This window comes from Microcebus murinus, chromosome 6 (genome assembly GCF_040939455.1).
Source record: "Microcebus murinus isolate Inina chromosome 6, M.murinus_Inina_mat1.0, whole genome shotgun sequence".
Taxonomy (NCBI): Eukaryota; Metazoa; Chordata; class Mammalia; order Primates; family Cheirogaleidae; genus Microcebus; species Microcebus murinus.
Window position 1 is genome coordinate 100,112,824 of NC_134109.1, and position 19,841 is coordinate 100,132,664.

General features: G+C 37.9%; 1 protein-coding gene and 2 pseudogenes across 9 annotated transcripts in view; all 3 read right to left on the reverse strand.

Moving 5' to 3' along the window:
* The window catches only part of CSNK1G1 (casein kinase 1 gamma 1), a 181,141-nt gene that overhangs the window by 74,445 nt on the left and 86,855 nt on the right, over positions 1-19,841 (reverse strand). For all 9 annotated transcript variants that reach the window (XM_020286025.2, XM_020286024.2, XM_012758590.2 and 6 more), the window contains 2 exons: positions 18,640-18,680; positions 11,581-11,650 (listed from right to left, as the gene is read on the reverse strand). In XM_020286025.2, the coding sequence (XP_020141614.1) occupies positions 11,581-11,650; positions 18,640-18,680 (111 nt within the window). The remainder of the gene's footprint in view (positions 1-11,580; positions 11,651-18,639; positions 18,681-19,841) is intronic.
* On the reverse strand, positions 175-4,599 carry LOC105868073 (heterogeneous nuclear ribonucleoprotein A1-like; annotated as a pseudogene).
* LOC105868075 (transmembrane protein 69 pseudogene) lies at positions 4,687-5,723 on the reverse strand (annotated as a pseudogene).

Below are 19,841 nucleotides of genomic sequence, written 5' to 3' on the forward strand. Positions count from 1 at the left end.
TGATGACTCATTCCCCTCCCTCCTTCTTCTCTCCTCCCACTTCAGCTATGTGCTCAGCTCTGGTTTACTCTTTTATTCAATTAACAAACATATACCAGGCCCGCGTCATGTGGCCAACCAATATCTAGCTATGAGTCTTCATTCTCACGCTGTCAGTCTCCTAGTGTGGATCTGTTTAGGCTACTGGCTGTTGCCCATCTCTGCCCCATCTGTCATCCACCAAGTCCTGCTCCTATGTACTTGGATACAAGCAAAAGTGGGAGCTGTGCTGGATAAAAGATTCGTGAGCTGGGAAATTTGTAAATTTACAATATACATACCTTCCTAGGTAAAAGACCCCGAGGGCACAGAGACACCTAAAAACATTCCTATAAAAAGAAAATAAATTTGGGCCAGTCGTGGTGGCTCACGCCTGTAATCCTAGCACTCTGGGAGGCCCAGGCGGGCTGATTGCTCAAGGTCAGGAGTTCAAAACCAGCCTGAGCAAGAGTGAGACTCTGTCTCCACTATAAATAGAAAGAAATTAATTGGCCAACTAATATATATAGTAAAAATTGGCTGGGCATGGTGGTGCATGCCTGTAGTCCCAGCTACTAGGGAGGCTTGAGGCAGTAGGATTGCTTGAGCCCAGGAGTTTGAGGTTGCTGTGAGCTAGGCTGACGCCACAGCACTCACTCTAGCCTGGGCAACAAAGCGAGACTGTCTCAAAAAAAAAAAAAGAAAAGAAAAAAAAATAAATTTGGAACTTGCTTATGGTGACTATCATACAATTAACATAACATTGATGACTGAAGAAAATGATAAGAAAATAAGAAAAATGGTTATAACTCACAGGACACTTTCATCTGTTGATTGTAAGGCTTACAGCCTTTAATTGCTATCATATAACAGTGTCACTCTTTCTTGTGAAGCAAACTGGCCCATGGTACCAAACAAATACTGAAGCTATTAGGAGAGCAAGCAAGTTCCAGGGAATCCAGAGTTAATCTTTAAGTCCTTGACTTCCAATCTTGTGTACTAAGAACAATCTATAGAAACTATATCTGAAAAGCAAAGCAAATCATATACAATGTCAAAGCCCTCTGTGCCTTGAAAAATCAAAACACAGTAATACAAGAAGGAATGAAGCAAAAATAAGACAAAATTGAAGAACCTGTTTGATTTAGCCAGAGAAAATCTAAAACTTGGCTTTCTATCAATAAAAGAATATAATACATTTTCATAGTTATTACATACAGTTGCAGTTTTGCGTTTAAAAAATTTTGTTTTTCCTTCTAGTAAGTTTTGGAAATTCTCCACCAGTTTCTGGTCCAATAATTTGAACTAAAATTTGTAAGTAAAAATCTACTGCCCACCCCTGCCATTCCAATGTGTGAAAACACAAATATCGTTTTGATGTTAATTCACTGACCAGCATTGTTCTTTTTCCAGAGTTATATTTATAATGTAATTAACTTCCAAAAAATAAGTTTGTGTCTTCTGAAACTGAGGAAGATACCAAATATAAATTATCTGGACAAGAAACATAATCAATAAAGAACATGTATTTTTTTAAGAGTTTCTTATAAAATTTTAACAGTTTAAATAGGTCTTAAAAAGTCACATATTATAACTTTCTATCCAGGGCACAAATCTCCCTTACCATATTTCAAATGTATACCTGTTCAACTTCTGCCTGAACACTGGCTTCCCCCCTCACAGATAGGAAATCCTACTGCAATCTAAGATAACTCATTCCAGTTTGCAATTTACTTTTTTTCTTCCTTTGAGAAGATGTTCAGAAATAAAGGAAACAAGATTTTGTACTACTTTATTAGCATTTGTTGAACCTGTGCCTGAAACTGTTAAAGTGCAGTTCTGGATAAACAGGGACAGGAGCAGGCTGCTCAGGCTTTTAACATTAGGCTATGGTGATGAAAGAGATAGGACAGAGACAATAAATCCACTGCTGCAGTCTTTTAAAAATTTATTATAAAAATATTCTACACCAAAAAAGAAATTCTACACCAATTCATCTGGAAAAAAAAAAGAAAAAAAAATAATAATAATACATGCTCAGGGCAAAAACCAAAAATACTATTATAGGGTTAAAGTGAAAATTTAAGTGCCAGGGCTTCCCACTCCTAATCACACCTCTTCAAAGGTAATCATTAATATATTTTTTGTATGCAGAACGAGCCTGAGCAACAGAGAGACCCCATCTCTATAAAAAAAAAAATAGAAGAATTAGCCAGGTATAGTAGTGTGCACCTGTAGTCCTAGCTACTGGGAAGGCTGAGCCAGGAGGACTGATTCAGCCCAAGAGTTTGAGGTTGCAATGAGTTATAATGATGCCACTACACTCTAGCTCCAACAACAGAGCAAGACCCTGTGTTTAAATTAAATTTTTTTTGTGTATCAATTCAGATATTTTCTATGCTTATGTGGACATATCAGATTATATATGTGTGTGTGTGTGTGTGTGTACCACACACATAGGACCATGCTATACTATTTTGCAAACCTTTTCACTTAAAAATATATTGTGGCTTCTTTCCACATTAGTAAACAGAGCTCTACCTTCTTTTTAACAGCTAATTCCATGATATAAATATACCATTATGTCTTTTTTTTTTTTGATTTTTCATCTTGTTTATTTTATTTTATTTCCAAGAGAATTAAATCGTTTATTGATTACACATGATAATGGTTGATGCACAAGCTTCATTCCCATCTATAATTTTTATCTGGTACCATTATTCAATTTAGATATATTGCATAGGATATGCCAACAATCATCTTTATAACCAATAATTCCATGATTTTTCCTTGCATGACCCCTTTTAATGGTGAACTTCACTTCACAACAGTAACCATCAGTTCAACTACACCACGGTTTCTGAAGACAATGGCTCCTCCACCCAGGTTGTAAATGAATTTCAAATAGAACCTGGCATCACCCTGAAGGAATTCTATCTTCACACTTTTGGGGAAGTTTACCAAAATGGCTTCAGAGTAGACTAACTTTGCACAGCACATTAAAAAAAAAAAAAGACACATTTATTCAGTGTCATGATCAGACTATTACATTTAGCAATCAACAGCATGGGTGCAAAAAAAAAAATCTACATTAAAACCCTTTGTTGGAATGCTTTACACTTTCCACAGAACAGAAACTAAAATAACCTGTTATACAATTAGTCACAAATACAGTCCTCGAGTTTTTTGCCCATACACATGAGTACTGTCTAAAACATGTCTTCTTTGTAGCAGGTAGGCCCTGCCACCACTGTGCTTGGCTGAGTTCACAAATCTGTTGTAACCTGTAGCTTCCCTGTCACTTCTCTGGCTCTCCTCTCCTGCTAAGCTTTGTTTCCTGGGAATAATTAAAACCTTCTGTCACTGCCATAGCTACTGCTGCTACTGGAACCACCATAGCCACCTTGGTTTTGTGGTTTGGCAAAGTACTGGCCTCCACCACCATAGGGGCCAGAGCTTCTGCTTCCAAAATTTCCTCCCTTCATGGGTCCAAAATTTGAAGACTGATTGTTGTAACTGCCAAAATCATTGTAGCTTCCACCACCTCCAAAATTGCTTCCATCATTACCAAATCCATTGTACCCATCCCTACTGCCACTATATCCACCACCACCATGGCTGCCACCAAAGCCACCTCAACCACTGAAGTTTCCTCCACAACCAAAGTTGTCATTTCCACCAAAACCACCTCCACGACCACCAACAAAGTTTCCAGAACCACTTCGACCTCTTTGGCTGGATGAAGCACTAGCCATCTCTTGCTTTGACAGGGCTTTCCTTACTTCACAGTTGTGGCCATTCACAGTATGGTATTTCTGAATGACAATCTTATCCACAGAATCATGGTCATCAAAGGTTACAAAAGCAGAGCCCCTCTTCTTGCCACTGCCTCTGTCAGTCATGATTTCAATCACTTCAATTTTCCCATACTGTTCAAAATAGTCTCTTAGGTGATGTTCTTCAGTGTCTTCTTTAATGCCACCAACAAAGATCTTTTTCACACTTAAGTGGGCACCTGGTCTTTGAGAATCTTCTCTGGAGACAGCTCTCTTTGGTTCCACAACTCTTCCATCCACCTTGTGTGGTCGTGCATTCATTGCTGCATCCACCTCCTCCACAGTGGTGGATGTGACAAACTCAAAGCCCCTGGAGCGCTTGGTGTCTGGATCTGTCATTACCACGCAGTCCGTGAGCGTTCCCCATTGCTCAAAATGGCTCCTCAGACTCTCATCGGTTGTTTCAAAGCTCAATCCTCCGATGAATAGCTTCCGCAGCTGTTCGGGTTCTTTAGGAGACTCTGACATAGACATGATGGCAGTGGGAAGAGACTTCAGCGATGCTTCCTCGGCAGCGTCCACGGACAGAAAGCTCATCTTGTTTATTTTATATTTTTCAAGACAATTAAAACATTGAAATGTTTAAGTAGGTGACTATAAAAAGTCTGAATGAAAACTAACCTAATATGAAATGAAAAGCACTTGTCAGGAATTTTCACACCCTTGCTTAAGTACTTACTATGGAATAATGATTTCTAGAAATGAAAAACAATCTGTGAAGAATAAATTGCCATTGGTAGGGGGGAAAAAGAGCCAAACAGGAGTAGGAAAAGGTGATGACAAAATACAACTTTATAAGGCATACAGCCAGTATACTAGTATTATCTACAGTGTAGCTTTATGTTTATTCTATTTGACCAGGTCTCTTAGGTCCTCTCTCTGGATAAATATTTTTAACTATTAAGGTGATTATAAATGAAAAAAAGGCCAATAAAGTGACTACTATCCTCAGGGCTTTGAACCAGTTGGGATACTGTGGCAAGAGGAAAAGTTCAAGGTGTAATGCTATCTCCAAACCTATTATAACTGTGACTATGGTTTCACTGAGTCTTTCAGAAATAAGGAAGGCAAACCATGAAAACACAAGAGGAGCCACACTATTAACTAAATTAAGATAGTCCGGTTTGGCTGGACTACCTTCTGGTAAAGAAAAACCCCATCTGACCCCTCCCAAGAAAGATAGGAAACTGGCTCCATAAGCCATCTGAGTAAAAGCTAATACAGGGATATAAGTCTTTGTCATCAGCATAAACAGTGGTGGAGCAAAGAAGGGGATTAGTCCTGCCAAAGTTACATATAATGCTGGCTTTGAGCTGTCAGGCAGGTAAGTGATGGTGCTTGGTGGCCTGGCTGGAAGTACCGTTTGCTTCTGCTTTTTCTTAAAGCTGCATGGGGATGTATGATAGCATTGTGTCTTGCTCATACACACTGGAAAGGATGACAAAAGCCAAGGCCTTGGAAACCAAGGGAAAAAGTTTTGCTGGAGAGATGTCTTGAGAGAAAGTGTATCTGTTTTCCTGATGGCTCCTAGTCCCATCGGGAAAAGGTACTTCAGCCTCTTTGAAGATGCTTGTGAAAACTTCCGGATGAAGTGAAGCATACTGGGCACTACTGAAAGTCTTGTTCAGGAAGATGCCAGGCAGTTCTGATTAATGTATTTTTACAGCTAAGTCAACGGGCTGAATCAGAAGCATGTTGTTGCCACAGTCGCGCGGGAAGGTGGAAAGCCAAATTGCAGTAACAGCGACACACTCTTTTTTTTTTTTTGAGACAGAGTCTTGCTTTGTTGTCCAGGCTAGAGTGAGTGCCGTGGTGTCAGCCTAGCTCACAGCAACCTCAAACGCCTGGGCTCAAGCAATCCTGCTGCCTCAGCCTCCCGAGTAACTGGGACTACAGGCATGCACCACCATGCCCAGCTAATTTTTCCTATATATTAGCTGGCCAATTAATTTCTTTCTATTTATAGTAGAGACGGGGTCTTGCTCTTGCTCAAGCTGGTTTTAAACTCCTGACCTCGAGCAATCCGCCCGCCTTGGCCTCCCAGAGTGCTAGGATTACAGGCATGAGCCACCGCGCCCGGCCCATTATGTCTTTAAACAGTCTCATATTGACAGACATTTTAGGTTACTTTCACAGTATTCTAATTGTTATACAAAGTCAAAATTTATCTTCTTGCATTTATAATAATTTCTGCTCTGGAATCATTTGAAATAAATCTAATTTTTCATATCATAGCTCTTTAAACATTTGAAAATAACCATCATATGGGGGCTGAGAGAACTTAGGTAAGTTTTGGCCAGGCACAGTACCTCACAACTGCACACCAGCCTGGGCGACAGAAGAATAACAAAATACTCAAGAATCAGAAATCAATAGGTAAAAATAATTTCCCCAAATAAAAATGATTTGGCCAGGCAGGGCCCATATCTGTAAACCTAGCACTTTGGGAGGCTGAGGCAGGAAAACTCCCTGAGGCCAGGAGTCCAAGACTAGCCTGAGCAACATGGTAAGACTCTGTCTTGCCCGGGGGCAGTGGCTCATGCCTATAATCCTAGCATTCTGGGAGGCTGAGGTGGGAGGATCACTTGAACTTAGGAGTTGGAGACCAGCGTGAACAAGAGTGAGACCCCATCTCTACTAAAAATAGAAAAATTGGCCAGGTGTTATGGTGCATACCTGTGGTACCAACTACTCAGGAGGATCACTTGAGCCCAGGAGTTTGAGGTTGCTGTGAGCTAGACTCACGCCACGGTATTCAAGCCTAGGCAACAAAGTGAGACTCTATCTCAAAAAAAAAACACAAAAAAACAAAACAAAACAAACCAAAAAAACACAACTCTGTCTCAAAAACAATTTTATAAATAGCTAGGCGTGGTGGTGCTACTCAGGAGACTGAGGCAGGAGAGTCACTTTAGCCTAGGAGTTTGAAGGTGCAGTGAGCTGTACTCCAGCCTAAGATACTGTTTAAAAAAATTTTTTTTTACATGTCTGAAAATACAAACGAGGACATAGATCATGATCTATGAAGCTGATGGAATATTATACAATGACTAGAAGCAAAACTGAGGCATCATGACAAATGTTATAATGTTAAGTGAAAGAAGACATGTTGCATATTAACTTAGATTATGAAATATGTTTATATACGGTAAGGAGAAAGAAACATTCAAATGAAATGTACCTGGGATAGGGTGGTAAGAATACAGATCGTCATTTCCTGTCAAAATATCCTTTAAGCTTTTACAATTTGGTTTCTAATCAGCAAACAAAGCTTGAAATGTATGACCACCCAGCAGAAAACAAAATGAAACTGAAAGGAAGCAGTTAAAAGATCAAACAAGGAAAAGCAGGGACATTGAGGAAGAGCTCCAACTTGAACCATGTTCACACTATCCAGTGTTGCCATTCTTGTTCTATCTCCACATGATTAGAGAACTGGTATGAATTCCTGGATCATATTGTCAAAGTGAAATGGGGGTCCAAAAGGCCAAGGTAATGATTAAGAACTGGATACTAATGAAAGAAACAATCATACTCTCAGGCCAACACAAAAGTTCCTATTTTAGGAATTTAAAGTCTTAAGCTCTGGTCACATTAGCAGTAAGTACTCTTCAAATTCATTATGATTTCTCCCAAAGAATTTCATACATTTATTTTATGAGCACTGATGAATTTACTGAATAAATCTATGTCACAATGAGCTTTTCATTTTTTTTAAGCCTCTCTTGTCAGGATACTCAAACATTTTACAAATTGTTGGCCTGTGATGAATGCTGGACAAAGCACTAGAGAGTAAAAACACTAATTACATTATTGTGCTCTTTGTATATCTTTGGCACAAAAGGTTGTTTGTTTATTTACAATGCTATAACATTGCCTTGGTCTGGAGAATGGTGTATGTGCTCTAGCTTCTCAAATGTTAACTACTGACAAGTCACACTTGCAACTGGAAACTTACTCTGAAAAATAGGGGGAGAAATGTCTATGCTTGTAAGTTAGGAACAATCTGTAATGTTCATGTTCACATTTACAATGAGGCTGTGAAATCTTGTCTACTTTCTTGTTAACTGACCTACTTTCGAAATAAATTTCCTTTTCTTGGCCACTCATAAGAAACATTTTTATTAATAATTCGGTAAAAATCTAAAAAGTCAAGCTTATTAAAACTTCCTAACATCTTTCTGCTACTGGACTATTTATGACTGCTTACCATGTTTCAGTTGGGCCTTGAGATATAAGGGTGAAGAAGGCACCCTTGATCTTATGGGCAGGGGGAGGAAATATGCAATTATTATTTTTAAAAAAAGTCAATACCTAATCATCAACAGTATAACAGAATCAGGATTTTTAGCATATCCCAATATAGTAATGGCGGGATAAAATAAAATGAAACTTAAGAAGTTTAGGTGCTTGAAACCAATTATACAACTAACATAAAATGCAAAATGCCTTGATTGATGGCAGCTCACATTAAAAAATATTTATAGATTTCAGTTGAGTGCAACTCCATACAAGCACAAACTTCAACTATATGAAATGGCTGTTAAAAAGCTACCATATGTGGTTATCACTTCACAAATGTATACATATACCAAAAAATCATGTACATCTTAAATACAATTTTTTTTTTTTTTGAGACAGAGTCTCGCTTTGTTGTCCAGGCTAGAGTGAGTGCCGTGGCGTCAGCCTAGCTCACAGCAACCTCAAACTCCTGGGCTCAAGCAATCCTTCTGCCTCAGCCTCCCGAGTAGCTGGGACTACAGGCATGAGCCACCATGCCCGGCTAATTTTTTATATATATATATCAGTTGGCCAGTTAGTTTCTTTCTATTTATAGTAGAGACGGGGTCTCGCTCTTGCTCAGGCTGGTTTTGAACTCCTGACCTTGAGCAATCCGCCCGCCTCGGCCTCCCAAGAGCTAGGATTACAGGCGTGAGCCACCGCGCCCGGCCTTAAATACAATTTTTAATTGTCAACTATACCTTAATAGAGCTGGAAGGATCTAACGTAAATTAAGAGAATGTTGTGTCCAGGTAAAAAAGGACAGTAATCCCACTGTCTCCATATCCAGAGTTACTTATTTTGTTTTATGAGGCTCACTTAAGAGGAACATCACAAAACCAGGGGTGTTGTATTTGTATATGCCCATCCTTTCCAGTGGACCAATGATAGTGAAGTATCTGTAAGTCATGTTATACAAAAAGACTGAAGGAACTAAAGAGATCTGCCTTAAAAGGAGACTTGGAGGTGGATGGTAAAGGGAAGACTAGGCAGTATATAACACCTGTGGAGAATGCCTCTGAGCTGGTAAAAGCAGGCCCAACCAACTATGCCCCACAGGAAAAAAAAACAACAAAAAAAAACCAGGCAATTTTTGGAACTTCAAATACCTTGGTCTTTCCAACAATGAGGTACCTTGAAAAGTGCTGAACTCTATGGTTAGAAGTTGTCAAGCAGAAACAGACGACCATTCATTAAGAAAATATAAACTCAATTCATATGGGGGGGGATTTGAAAAAGATATCTAAAGCTCTTCCTATCTCAGAAAAGCTTGTGGCTATGCTGTTAGTTGCAGGCAAGAGTATTAAGTAGACAACACCCACCACAGCTACTTAAAGAGCAGTGGATGATCTCAAGAAGCAGAAAAGAGGCCAGGAATCACTACTGAACTTCATATAAAACCTAGAAGGTTTTATGAGTTGCAGCTGATTGTTAGAAAAGGTACCAGGAGACCAATGATGGCCAGCCTACCTATGAGCCAAAGCCAGCCTGACCACTACAAAAGAGCCCTCCTATTTCCACTGATGGATAATGATGATGCACCAGTCTCAAGAGATTCCAGCTTTTCCTTGCTGCCTTAAGTGAAAGGCAATATTTATGGTCCCCTTTCCTCTAATACTCTCCCTATTTACTCCTTGTTTTCAGTGCACAGAGCATGCTCAAACTTTAAGAATCTGCAATGTTCTTTATTTGGGGAGAATACAAACTTAGCAGCACAGATGTTATTCCTATATAACAAGTTCATGGAATTTTTTTTTTTTGGTTCCATATTGAAAAGGGAAGACTGGCCTGATTGGGTACATCTGTTTGGAAGGGCTTACAGAGGAAATCCTGAAAACCTGACTAGTCACTTCCCCACTCAAACTTCTAAATTGGGCTAGATTGAGCAAGGTTTTACCTGAGCCTTATATTTTATAAGACATGTACAAATATGCTTATCATAAGTGAGTTATGACAGTCATTATCCTGAGATTCATGAAACCTGGAACATGATAACATTATGAAACCAGGAACAATTAAAATTTAGTTCTAGAGCATCAGAGAAAATAAGCCTCAAGTTATACATACATCCTGTGAACTCAGTTGCCAGTCTTAATTTTTATGTCTGGAACACTCCAATCAACCAACAAATATATACTGAAAGGCTACTATGAACAAGAACTCATGTAAAGTTGAGTTCACCATGGCCTCCCTACAATATGACTCTAACTGATAATTGCCATGGTCAGCGTATAATAAAACTTGAATAACATTCAATGACTCTTATATAATTCTATATATTTTAGGAAATAAGACTCAAATTCCCTTAATAGTACCCTCAATAGTGGTACTTGAATTTGGAGCCATGCTTCAGTCATTCACATAAAACTATGAAACTGCAGGAATCATAAAGTAGAGGAATTTCTACTAATGTCAAATAATGAAACTAGCTCTGAAGGAGTTCATCTTCTGAGAGTTGTCCTACAGATGCAACCTCACTTAGGGTAACACTTGCTTAGCCAAAACATTTTTCTGGAAGCCAGTAAAATAATTCAAAAATTAGAACTTTTAGGTAAAAACAGACTTTTTAAAAATTATAAATTTGATTTTTAAAAATCACCAAAGGCCACGCCTGTAATCCTAGCACTCTGGGAGGCTGAGGCAGGCGGACTGCTTGAGTTCAGGAGTTCAAAACCAGCCTAACTAAGCAAGAGCGAGACCCTGTCTCTACTATAAATAGAAATAAATTAATCGGCCAACTAATATATATAGAAAAAAGTAGACAGGCATAGTGGCACATGCCTGTAGTCCCAGCTACTCGGGAGGCTTAGGCAGTAGGATCACTTGAGCCCAGGAGTTTGAGGTTGCTGGGAGCTAGGCTGACACCACGGCACTCACTCTAGCCTGGGCAACAAAGCGAGACTCTGTCTCAAAAAAAAAAAAAAAAAAAAAAAAACTACCAAAGGTCATAGATTATTACAATCATATGGATAGCTTTTGAAAATTGAGAACAATGGATAAAATGACAGTGTTGTGGTATTTCAGAATGTGTGTATTTTAGCATGTCTTTAAAATGGATAAATAGTCTCAATGTAGTAAAATATGGATTACAAATTACCAACCTTTCTGCCTTTATTTTGGTATATGTAAAGAAATGAGAAAAGAATGAATGAATTACCAAAAAGCAAATCCCCCATACCATGTGTATTTGAGGCAGGTGAAAGCATTTGAAGGTTGCTCTGTGGACACAGTGATGGCATCACAGATCTCCAATCAATCAATTCAACTGCCCTCCCAGGAACCAGAAGCAAGTTGTTCTTTGGTTGACAATGTTTATTTACCTATCCAACAAGCAGGGGAGATATGTGGTCTGGTAAGGAATCTAAACCAGACAAGAAAATGTGTATATTTTAGGGCCTCCAGCTAAGCTATATGCTAAGTAAATAGAGAAAAAGACTTGACTTACCCGCACTGCCAAGCTGTTTATAAAACCTGTACTCTAAATGAAGCTGCGGAGCGCGTGATTTTATTGGTTCCTGAAACCCAAGAAGAAAAAATGTGATCAGATTTAGACAAATGGGATTTTTCCATTCCTAGATTTTCAGAGTAAAAAAGGACTAAGATCACTTAATGTTTTAGAGATGATATCGATATATGATAGCTTTTTCTTACCACAATTTGCTTTAGACAGTACAGCTAAGAGAAGATGAAGCTGAATTGCATACAACCCCTTCGGGGGATAAAGAAAAACAGACTCCGCGTGAGCCATCATTTAGGGATAGCTCCCTCACCATAAAATATTCTGAAATGTATTCTCCAAGGAAACTAGATGCCAAACCTTTTAAAAAATAGCAGCATGTATTTCTTGCTTCTTTTATTATGAATTTTGGGTGTTACAAAGTTTTATTATTTTTTTAGAAAAAATTCAAATATACCAAAATCATAAAGTAAAAATAATCTGAGAGTCTACCATTTTTAAGATACCCACTGTTAACATTTTGGTGAATGTCCTTTCTACAATTTCCTTCCTTTTTTTTTTGAGACAGTGTAGGAAGTGTCTACTTTGTCACATGGGCTAGAGTGCAATAATGTGATCATAGCTCACTGCAACCTCAAACTCCTGGGTTTCAGCGATCCTCTTGCCTCAGCCTCCTGAGCAGCTGGACTATAGGAATCTACCACCACGCCCAGCTAATTTTTCTATTTTTAGTAGAGATGGGGTTTCGCTCTTGCGCAGGTTGGTCTTGAACTCCTGGCCTCATGTGATTCTCCTACCGCAGCCTCCCAAAGTGCTAGGATTAGAGGCTGGAGCCACTGAACCTGGTCTCCTGGAATTTCTTTATTCATATGTTTAAATATAATATAGACTCACAAACCCAATTGTTATGTGAGATCATACTATTTTGCTGTTCAGTAATGTGCTTTTGAATTCAACAATGTGATGATAACATTGTCCCATGGCAGTAAGTAAAGGTGTATAGTATTAATTTTATTGGTTGAAGTATGCCCCTGCATGTATATTTGTATGTACATATGTGTATATACACATGTCACATAATTTTTGGACACTTGGATTGTTTTCAGTTTTTAATATTATGAATACTGTTAGAAACATCTTTATGTGTATTTCTTTTTATACTTATGAGAATTAAAGATTGTAAATGCAAATAAAATGTGTAACTATAGTCAATATGGTATTCAAGTTTCCAAAACTGGAGTTTTCTAAAGACCCCAAAGATAAAGCTGCCAAATAACCACACTTTGCTCTCTACCAAACTTCCAGAACTGGCTAGTTAATTATTCCAAATTGACAGTGTACCAGGCAACTAGCTTACAAGACAACCAAACATTACCCTAAAAGATAGGGTTTCCTATGCTTTCTGTGAATAAATGATGGGCAAAAATCACTACAAGCTTATTGTGATCTCTCTTTAAAAGCTCAACATCTACATACCCATTAGGATGACTACTATCAAAAAGAGAAAATAACTAGTGTTGTCAAGGATATGGAGAAATTGGAATGCTATCCTATGTATTGCTAGTGGGAATGTAAAATGGTGTGGCTGCTGTGGAAAAATAGTATGGCAATTTTTCAAAATGTTAAACACAGAATTATTATGATGTAGCAATTCTACTTCTGGGTATACATACTCCAAATAATTGAAAACAGGCCAGGCGTGGCAGCTCACACCTGTAATCCTAGCACTCTGGGAGGCCAAGGCATGCGGATTGCTCAAGGTCAGGAGTTCGAAACCAGCCTGAGCGAGACCCTGTCTCTACTAAAAATAGAAAGAAATTAATTGACCAACTAAAAATATATATACAAAAAATTGGCCGGGCATGGTGGTACATGCCTGTAGTCCCAGCTACTCGGGAGGCTGAGGCAGTAGGTTTGCTTGAGCCTAGAAGATTGAGGTTGCTGTGAGCTAGGCTAATGCCACGGCCCTCACTCTAGCCTGTGCAACAAAGTGAGACTGTCTCAAAAAAATAAATAAATAAAATAAATAATTGAAAACAGATAAACTTGTACACTCATGTTCATAGCAGCATTATTCACAATAGCTAAAAGGTGGAAGCAATCCAAGTGTCCATCAATGGATATATGAATAAAAATGTGATAAATGCATACAATGAAATTTTATTCAGTTTTAAAAAGAAAAGAAATTCTGACACATGCTACAACATGGATAAACCCTGAATACATAATGCTGACTGAAATAAGCCAGTCACAAAGGACAGATACATGATTCCACTTACATAAAGTACCTAGTATAGTCCCATTCATTCATAGATACAGAAAGTAGAATGGTGGTTGCCAGGAGGTGGGAAGAACGAGGAATGAGTAGTTAGTATTCAATAGGTACAAAGTTTCAGTTGGGGAAGATGAAAAAATTCTGGAGATGGATGGTGATGGTTTCACAACAATGTGAATATACTTAATGCCACTGAATTATATACTTAAGAAATAGTTTTAAATGGTAAATTCTGGTAAATCTTTTATTATTTTCATATTTCCCCCCATTCCATAGGTTGCCTTTTTACTCTGTTGACAGTGTAAATAAGTTTTAAATTTTGTTGAAGTCCAACTTATTTTTTCTTTTGTTGGCCTCTGATTTTGGTGTCATATCCAAGAAATTACTGCCAAATCTAATGTCATGAAGTTTTTCCCCTATATTTTCTTGTGTTTTATAGCTTTAGATCTTACATTTAGCTCTTTGACTCATTCTGAGTTAATTTTTGTATATGATGTAAGGTAAAGATGCAACTTCACCATATGTGGATAACCAGTTTTTCCCAGTGCCATTTGTTGAAAACACCATCCTTTCCCCATTGAGTGGTTATTTTATTTATAAAACAGATTCCAAAGAAGGAAATGTCACATCTTCCTTTGATAATTCATGCTGGTGTTTAATAAGTTTCATGGTTTGGAAGGCTTTTAATATTAAATCTCGTTACTGAAACTTAAACCTATTCGTCTTAAGTCTTTAAAAACAAAATAAAATAGCTCAATAACCTTTTGAATACTATAGTAGCCATCTTCAAATAATGAAACTATTCAATCACTTCTTAGACTTTCTTTTTTGGGCAGAGTAATTTCAATCCTTTAACCCAGTTGTCCCTAATCCCTGGGCCACATACCAGGTCTATGGCCTGTTAGGAACTGGGCTGCACAGCAGGAGGTGAATGGCCTGCGAGCAGTGGTAAAAGGCCATGAAACCAAAACTGGTCCCTGATGCCAAAAAGGTTGTGTGAACCGTTGCTTTAACCTTTCCTTATTGTTCTGATTATTTAATTCTTTGATGATCTTTGAAGGCTCTTTCTGAAGCTACTTGAAGTTTTCTGCATTTTTCTTAAGATGAAAGAATCCGTAAGTCACAGATTCAGAAGTTTCCTTGAAGTTGTCTCCTATATTCCTTCTACTATTCAATTTGTTTCTAGGAAGGTTTTATCTAAATCAATTCAGGCAGACTGGAATATTCATATCCCTAGAGAGCTCTATGAAGAAAGAACTCAAAACCTTAGAGTGTAAAATCAGCAATCATTAGGAGATGAAATTCAAGTTCCTCAAGATTCTTATAATCAAAGGAAAAGTACATAAGATTAATTATACTGTAGTCACTTTCTTATTCATTTATCTCTTTAGATAGAGAAGGAGCACTCTTGAATCTCTATTTGGTTATAGATCTCCTACTATATCACTATCAAAGCAACCAGGTATAAAATTTGTACTTTAGCAAAATCACTAAGAATTCATAAGGAACCAAATAGAAACAGTGATGAAAAATCAACACAGAATTAGAAGGTTGATCAAAACACTAGAAAAGGAACTATTTTTTTCTGGAGAAATATCCTTTGGATTCCAACAAACCATAAGAGGCAATAAATTAAAAAACCACAGATCCTTCCTTAAATATAAACTCTCAAACTTCATGATGGAAACCTTAATAGGAAATATTCAATATGATTTTGGGTAACCAAGTTAGTAAATAAAAAAGTAAAAACTCTAGAGTGCTCAGCCAATTGGGGGCTTCATGCTTTTCTGGAAGCACTATAAAAAAAAAGGCATAGCAAACAGTTGCTTGGAGAAGGCAGTAAGGTAAGCGGCATAGAGAATTTTTTTTTTTTTTAAAACAGTGGTTAGAGGCCAGGCCCAGTGACTCACGCTGTAATCCTAGCACTCTGGGAGGCCGACACAGGAGGATCACTTGAGGTCTAAAGTTTGAAACCAGCCCGAGCAAGAGCAAGACCCCATCTCTACTAAAAATAGAAAAACTTAGCTGGGCATGGAAGCATGCTCCTGCCAGACCAGCTACTTGTGCAGCTGAGGCAGGAGAATAGCTTGAGCCCAGGAGTTCAAGGTTGCTGTGAGCTAGGCTTATGCCACAGCACTCTAGCCCAGGTGACAAAGTGAAACTCTGTCTCAAAAAACAAAACAAAAGGGCCAGGTGCAGTGGCCTGTAATCCTAGCACTCTGGGAGGCCCAGGCTGGTGGATTGCTCAAGGTCAGGAGTTCCAAACCAGCCTGAGCAAGAGCGAGACCCCATCTCTACTAAAAGTAGAAAGAAATTAATTGGCCAACTAAAAATATATAGAAAAAATTAGCTGGGCATGGTGGTGCATGCCTGTAGTCCCAGCTACTTGGGGAGCTGAGGCAGAAGGATCACTTGAGCCCAGGAGTTTGAGGTTGCTGTGAGCTAGGCTGATGCCATGGCACTCTAGGCAACAAAGTTAGACTCAAAAAAAACAAAAAAACAAAAACTCAAAAAAACAAAAACAAAAACAAAAAAACAATGGTTAGAAAAACCTGTGTTAAAAAGAATCCTAAAAGTCTGGGTGATATGTAAAGGAAGGGCTCATTACAGTATTTTGTTTACTTTGTATAAGGATTCTTCGAAACCCAAGAAATGAGAGCCTGCAATGAAGATCCAAACAAAGTGGAACCGAAACAGCAGTAGCAGGGCTTCCTTGCATTTTTGTGCCAGATGCTGAGTACATTTCCAAAGAAGGCTGGCTGTTTGCCAGAACATTTGCAGAATCACGGTTATTCTGGAACACACATGCCTGCCTGAAATCCTAAACCAACAGCAGCAGATGGCTACCTTGTAGGAGTGTGATGCTTATGGCAAATTTTGCTGTTACAAAGAAAAGAGTTCAATTACTGCCCCCATATTTCCCTTAGAGAATAAGAGCCCAACAGCAAGAAAGGAAGTCCACAGACAAGATTGTTAACCCCTACAATGCCTTTATCAAATACTTATTTGAAAGAGAAATAAGGTACTGAGACACATCATACTAGATGGTAAGAATTCTATTTTTAGCTTTAATTATTGGCCATACAAAGCAGAGTAAAAATTTAATAAAAGGAAAGTAAATGTAATGGTCAATCATATCAACAGTGTGTTATATAAGCTTATCTATACAGGTCAATAGGTATAAAAGCCTAATGAATATATAGCAATAAAGCAAAATTTTAAAGTGTTTTAGGGACTGCTGCTTCTTGTTAGTAGTCTCAAATAATCAAAATTATTACAACTTACCAGAGCAGTAAAACAAAAAATAAAAAACAGATGTACTAGAGAATACTTTTATAACCAAATTTGTAAAAATAAAAAAGTATGGTTAATCCTTTAATATTCAATCTGAAAGGATATTTCACCTGCATTTTCTGCTCCCAAAAAGAGTTCCAATAGAAAAACAAAAGAAAATACTTGGTTCCCTAGAAGTTACCTAAGACTTATTCCCTGTCTACCCCTTTGTAGAGAAACTAATCTGATAACTGTCAATTCTTCACAAGACAACCCTAACTCCTCCACAAACTAGCAAGCTGAATGAGAGGAAAGGACCCACCACAGAACAGGTGTGGATGTAGTAAATGCAATTCATTAGAAAAGAATAGCATTGAATTATCACAAGATATTTTGTTCCACCATTAACTCCTCTACTTCCAACTAATAAAGCCCAAAGCTACCTGTAAACTGAGAAACTTAATAGGATTCACTAGGAGGACATTTACACAGTTTCACTGAAACTAGTAGTATTTCACGATTTCATGACTAAAAATGGTTTTTTAATCAATTTTAAATATAAAAGAATTGTTTTTTCTAAAATTATTAGTCCACAAAAATAAAATTATTAATTCTCTTTTTTAATAGGATACTATTTTCAATGACTAGTTTCATTATTCACAAGATCAATACTAATATAATCAATTGACCCCTTCTAATTTGACCTCATGATGTGTTTTGCATGTTTGACATATTTTTAAGGCCATGATTAAATGATCAGATATAGTTTTTTACTAGAAGTACATTATATGTTACATTTAAAAAAATGGATGGCCGGGTGCAGTGGCTCACGCATGTAATCCTAGCATTCTGGGAGGCCAAGGTGGGTGGATCATTTGAGCTCAGGAGTTTGAGACCAGCCTGAGCAAGAGCGAGACCCCATCTGTACTAAAAAAAATAGAAAGAAATTAGACGGACAATTAAAAATATATGGAAAAAATTAGCCTGGCATGGTGGTGTGTGCCTATAATCCCAGCTACTTGGGAGGCTGAGGCAGGAGGATCGCTTGAGCCTAGGAGTTTGAGGTTGCTGTGAGCTAATAAGCTAATGCCATGGCACTCTAGCCCAGGAAACACAGTGAGACTCTGTCTCAAAACAAAAAACAGATCAGTTATGTTCAAGAAAAAAAATACTTTCAAATGATTTTATCTTTTTAAGATAGCTCTGTGAAAGGTACAGAGTTCACAGATTTACTAGTTCTTCCAGCTATTTTTTTTACCAACTAGTTTTTGATTCATCATTGCTAACGCCATAGTCCGCAGCATTTAGCTACACTGCATTACATACCATACAGTGATTCATCACTGTAACACTGTAACTGAAGAAAAATGACTATGTAGGATGATATGCAGAGGCAAAAAATTAGTATTTTTGTGAATACGTAAAACTATTTCCTGTAAAAAGATATAAACAATAAGAGCACCAAAACATTAATTACCACAAACATAGTTTCTACTTACCAGTTTGATTGCTACATATTCATTGGTGTAGAGATTTTTACCTAAGGGGAAAGCAGAATGTATATGTTTTAGTGACATTTATTTTGGGAAATTTTAAGTAAAATATTAGCTTACAGGGTCATGAGAAAGGTCATATTCTCAATGCCGTTCACATATATGAAACATGATTTATAAGTGAAAAGCTAGACAAGGATAATGAGATCCAGCAAAACTAGAACAAAAACAGCTTGAGAATTTGGAAATTTATGCTACACATGAGAATTTTTTGAAGAGAAAACAAATCTCTCATTCTCACTCACACACACATGTTCTTATTTAATATTTCCCAACTATTAAACCATGGCAAACTTTTAAGAAATGCTAGCATATCAAAGATAGAGATTTTAACTCTAGGCACAATAAACACACACTCTTATTCTTCTAACTACCTGACAAATAAAAATTTTAAATGTTTTGTCATGATATTTAGTGTCAACTTTAGATGGCATAAACGACAGTGTGGGCTGGCCGCAGTGGCTCATGCCTGTAATCCTAGCACTCTGGGAGGCTGACATGGGAGGACTGCTTGAGGTCAGGAGTTCAAGAACAGACTGAGCAAGAGTGAGACCCCCATCTCTACAAACAATAGAAAAATTAGCTGGGCGTGGTTGCACATGCCTATAGACCTAGTTACTTGGGAAACTGAGGCAGGAGGACCACCTGAGCCCAGGAGTTTGAGGTTGCAGTGAGCTATGATGATGCCACTGCACTCTAGCCCGGTGGGCAACATAGCAAGACCTGTCTCATTAAAAATTTAAAAAGTGAAATAAAACCAATTATTGCCAACCCTCCTTTTGGAGAACTCATCTAATGTCTATAAGTAGATGATTATCTAAGCTGTTTTGACTGTTCACCAGAACTCTGCCTCTATATCTTTAACTATTTCTAGGAAACAGATCTTCATCCAGACAACATTTACACATCTCAAAGTTGAAATATCAACTTTTCCTCTCAATTTCCCTACTTTTATTAGTGCAATCAATACTCTGACTTCTAGACTAAAAATCTGGAGGGATGATGAGGATGAGAGCAACAACTAACACTTAGTAAGCCCAGATTACATGCTAGGTTTTCAGTTCCTTTCACCTTCCCACCTCCACTGATCCTTGAAGCCTTAGCTTCTAATTTCTCCTGAGTGCTTGGTGCATATCATATATTAATAG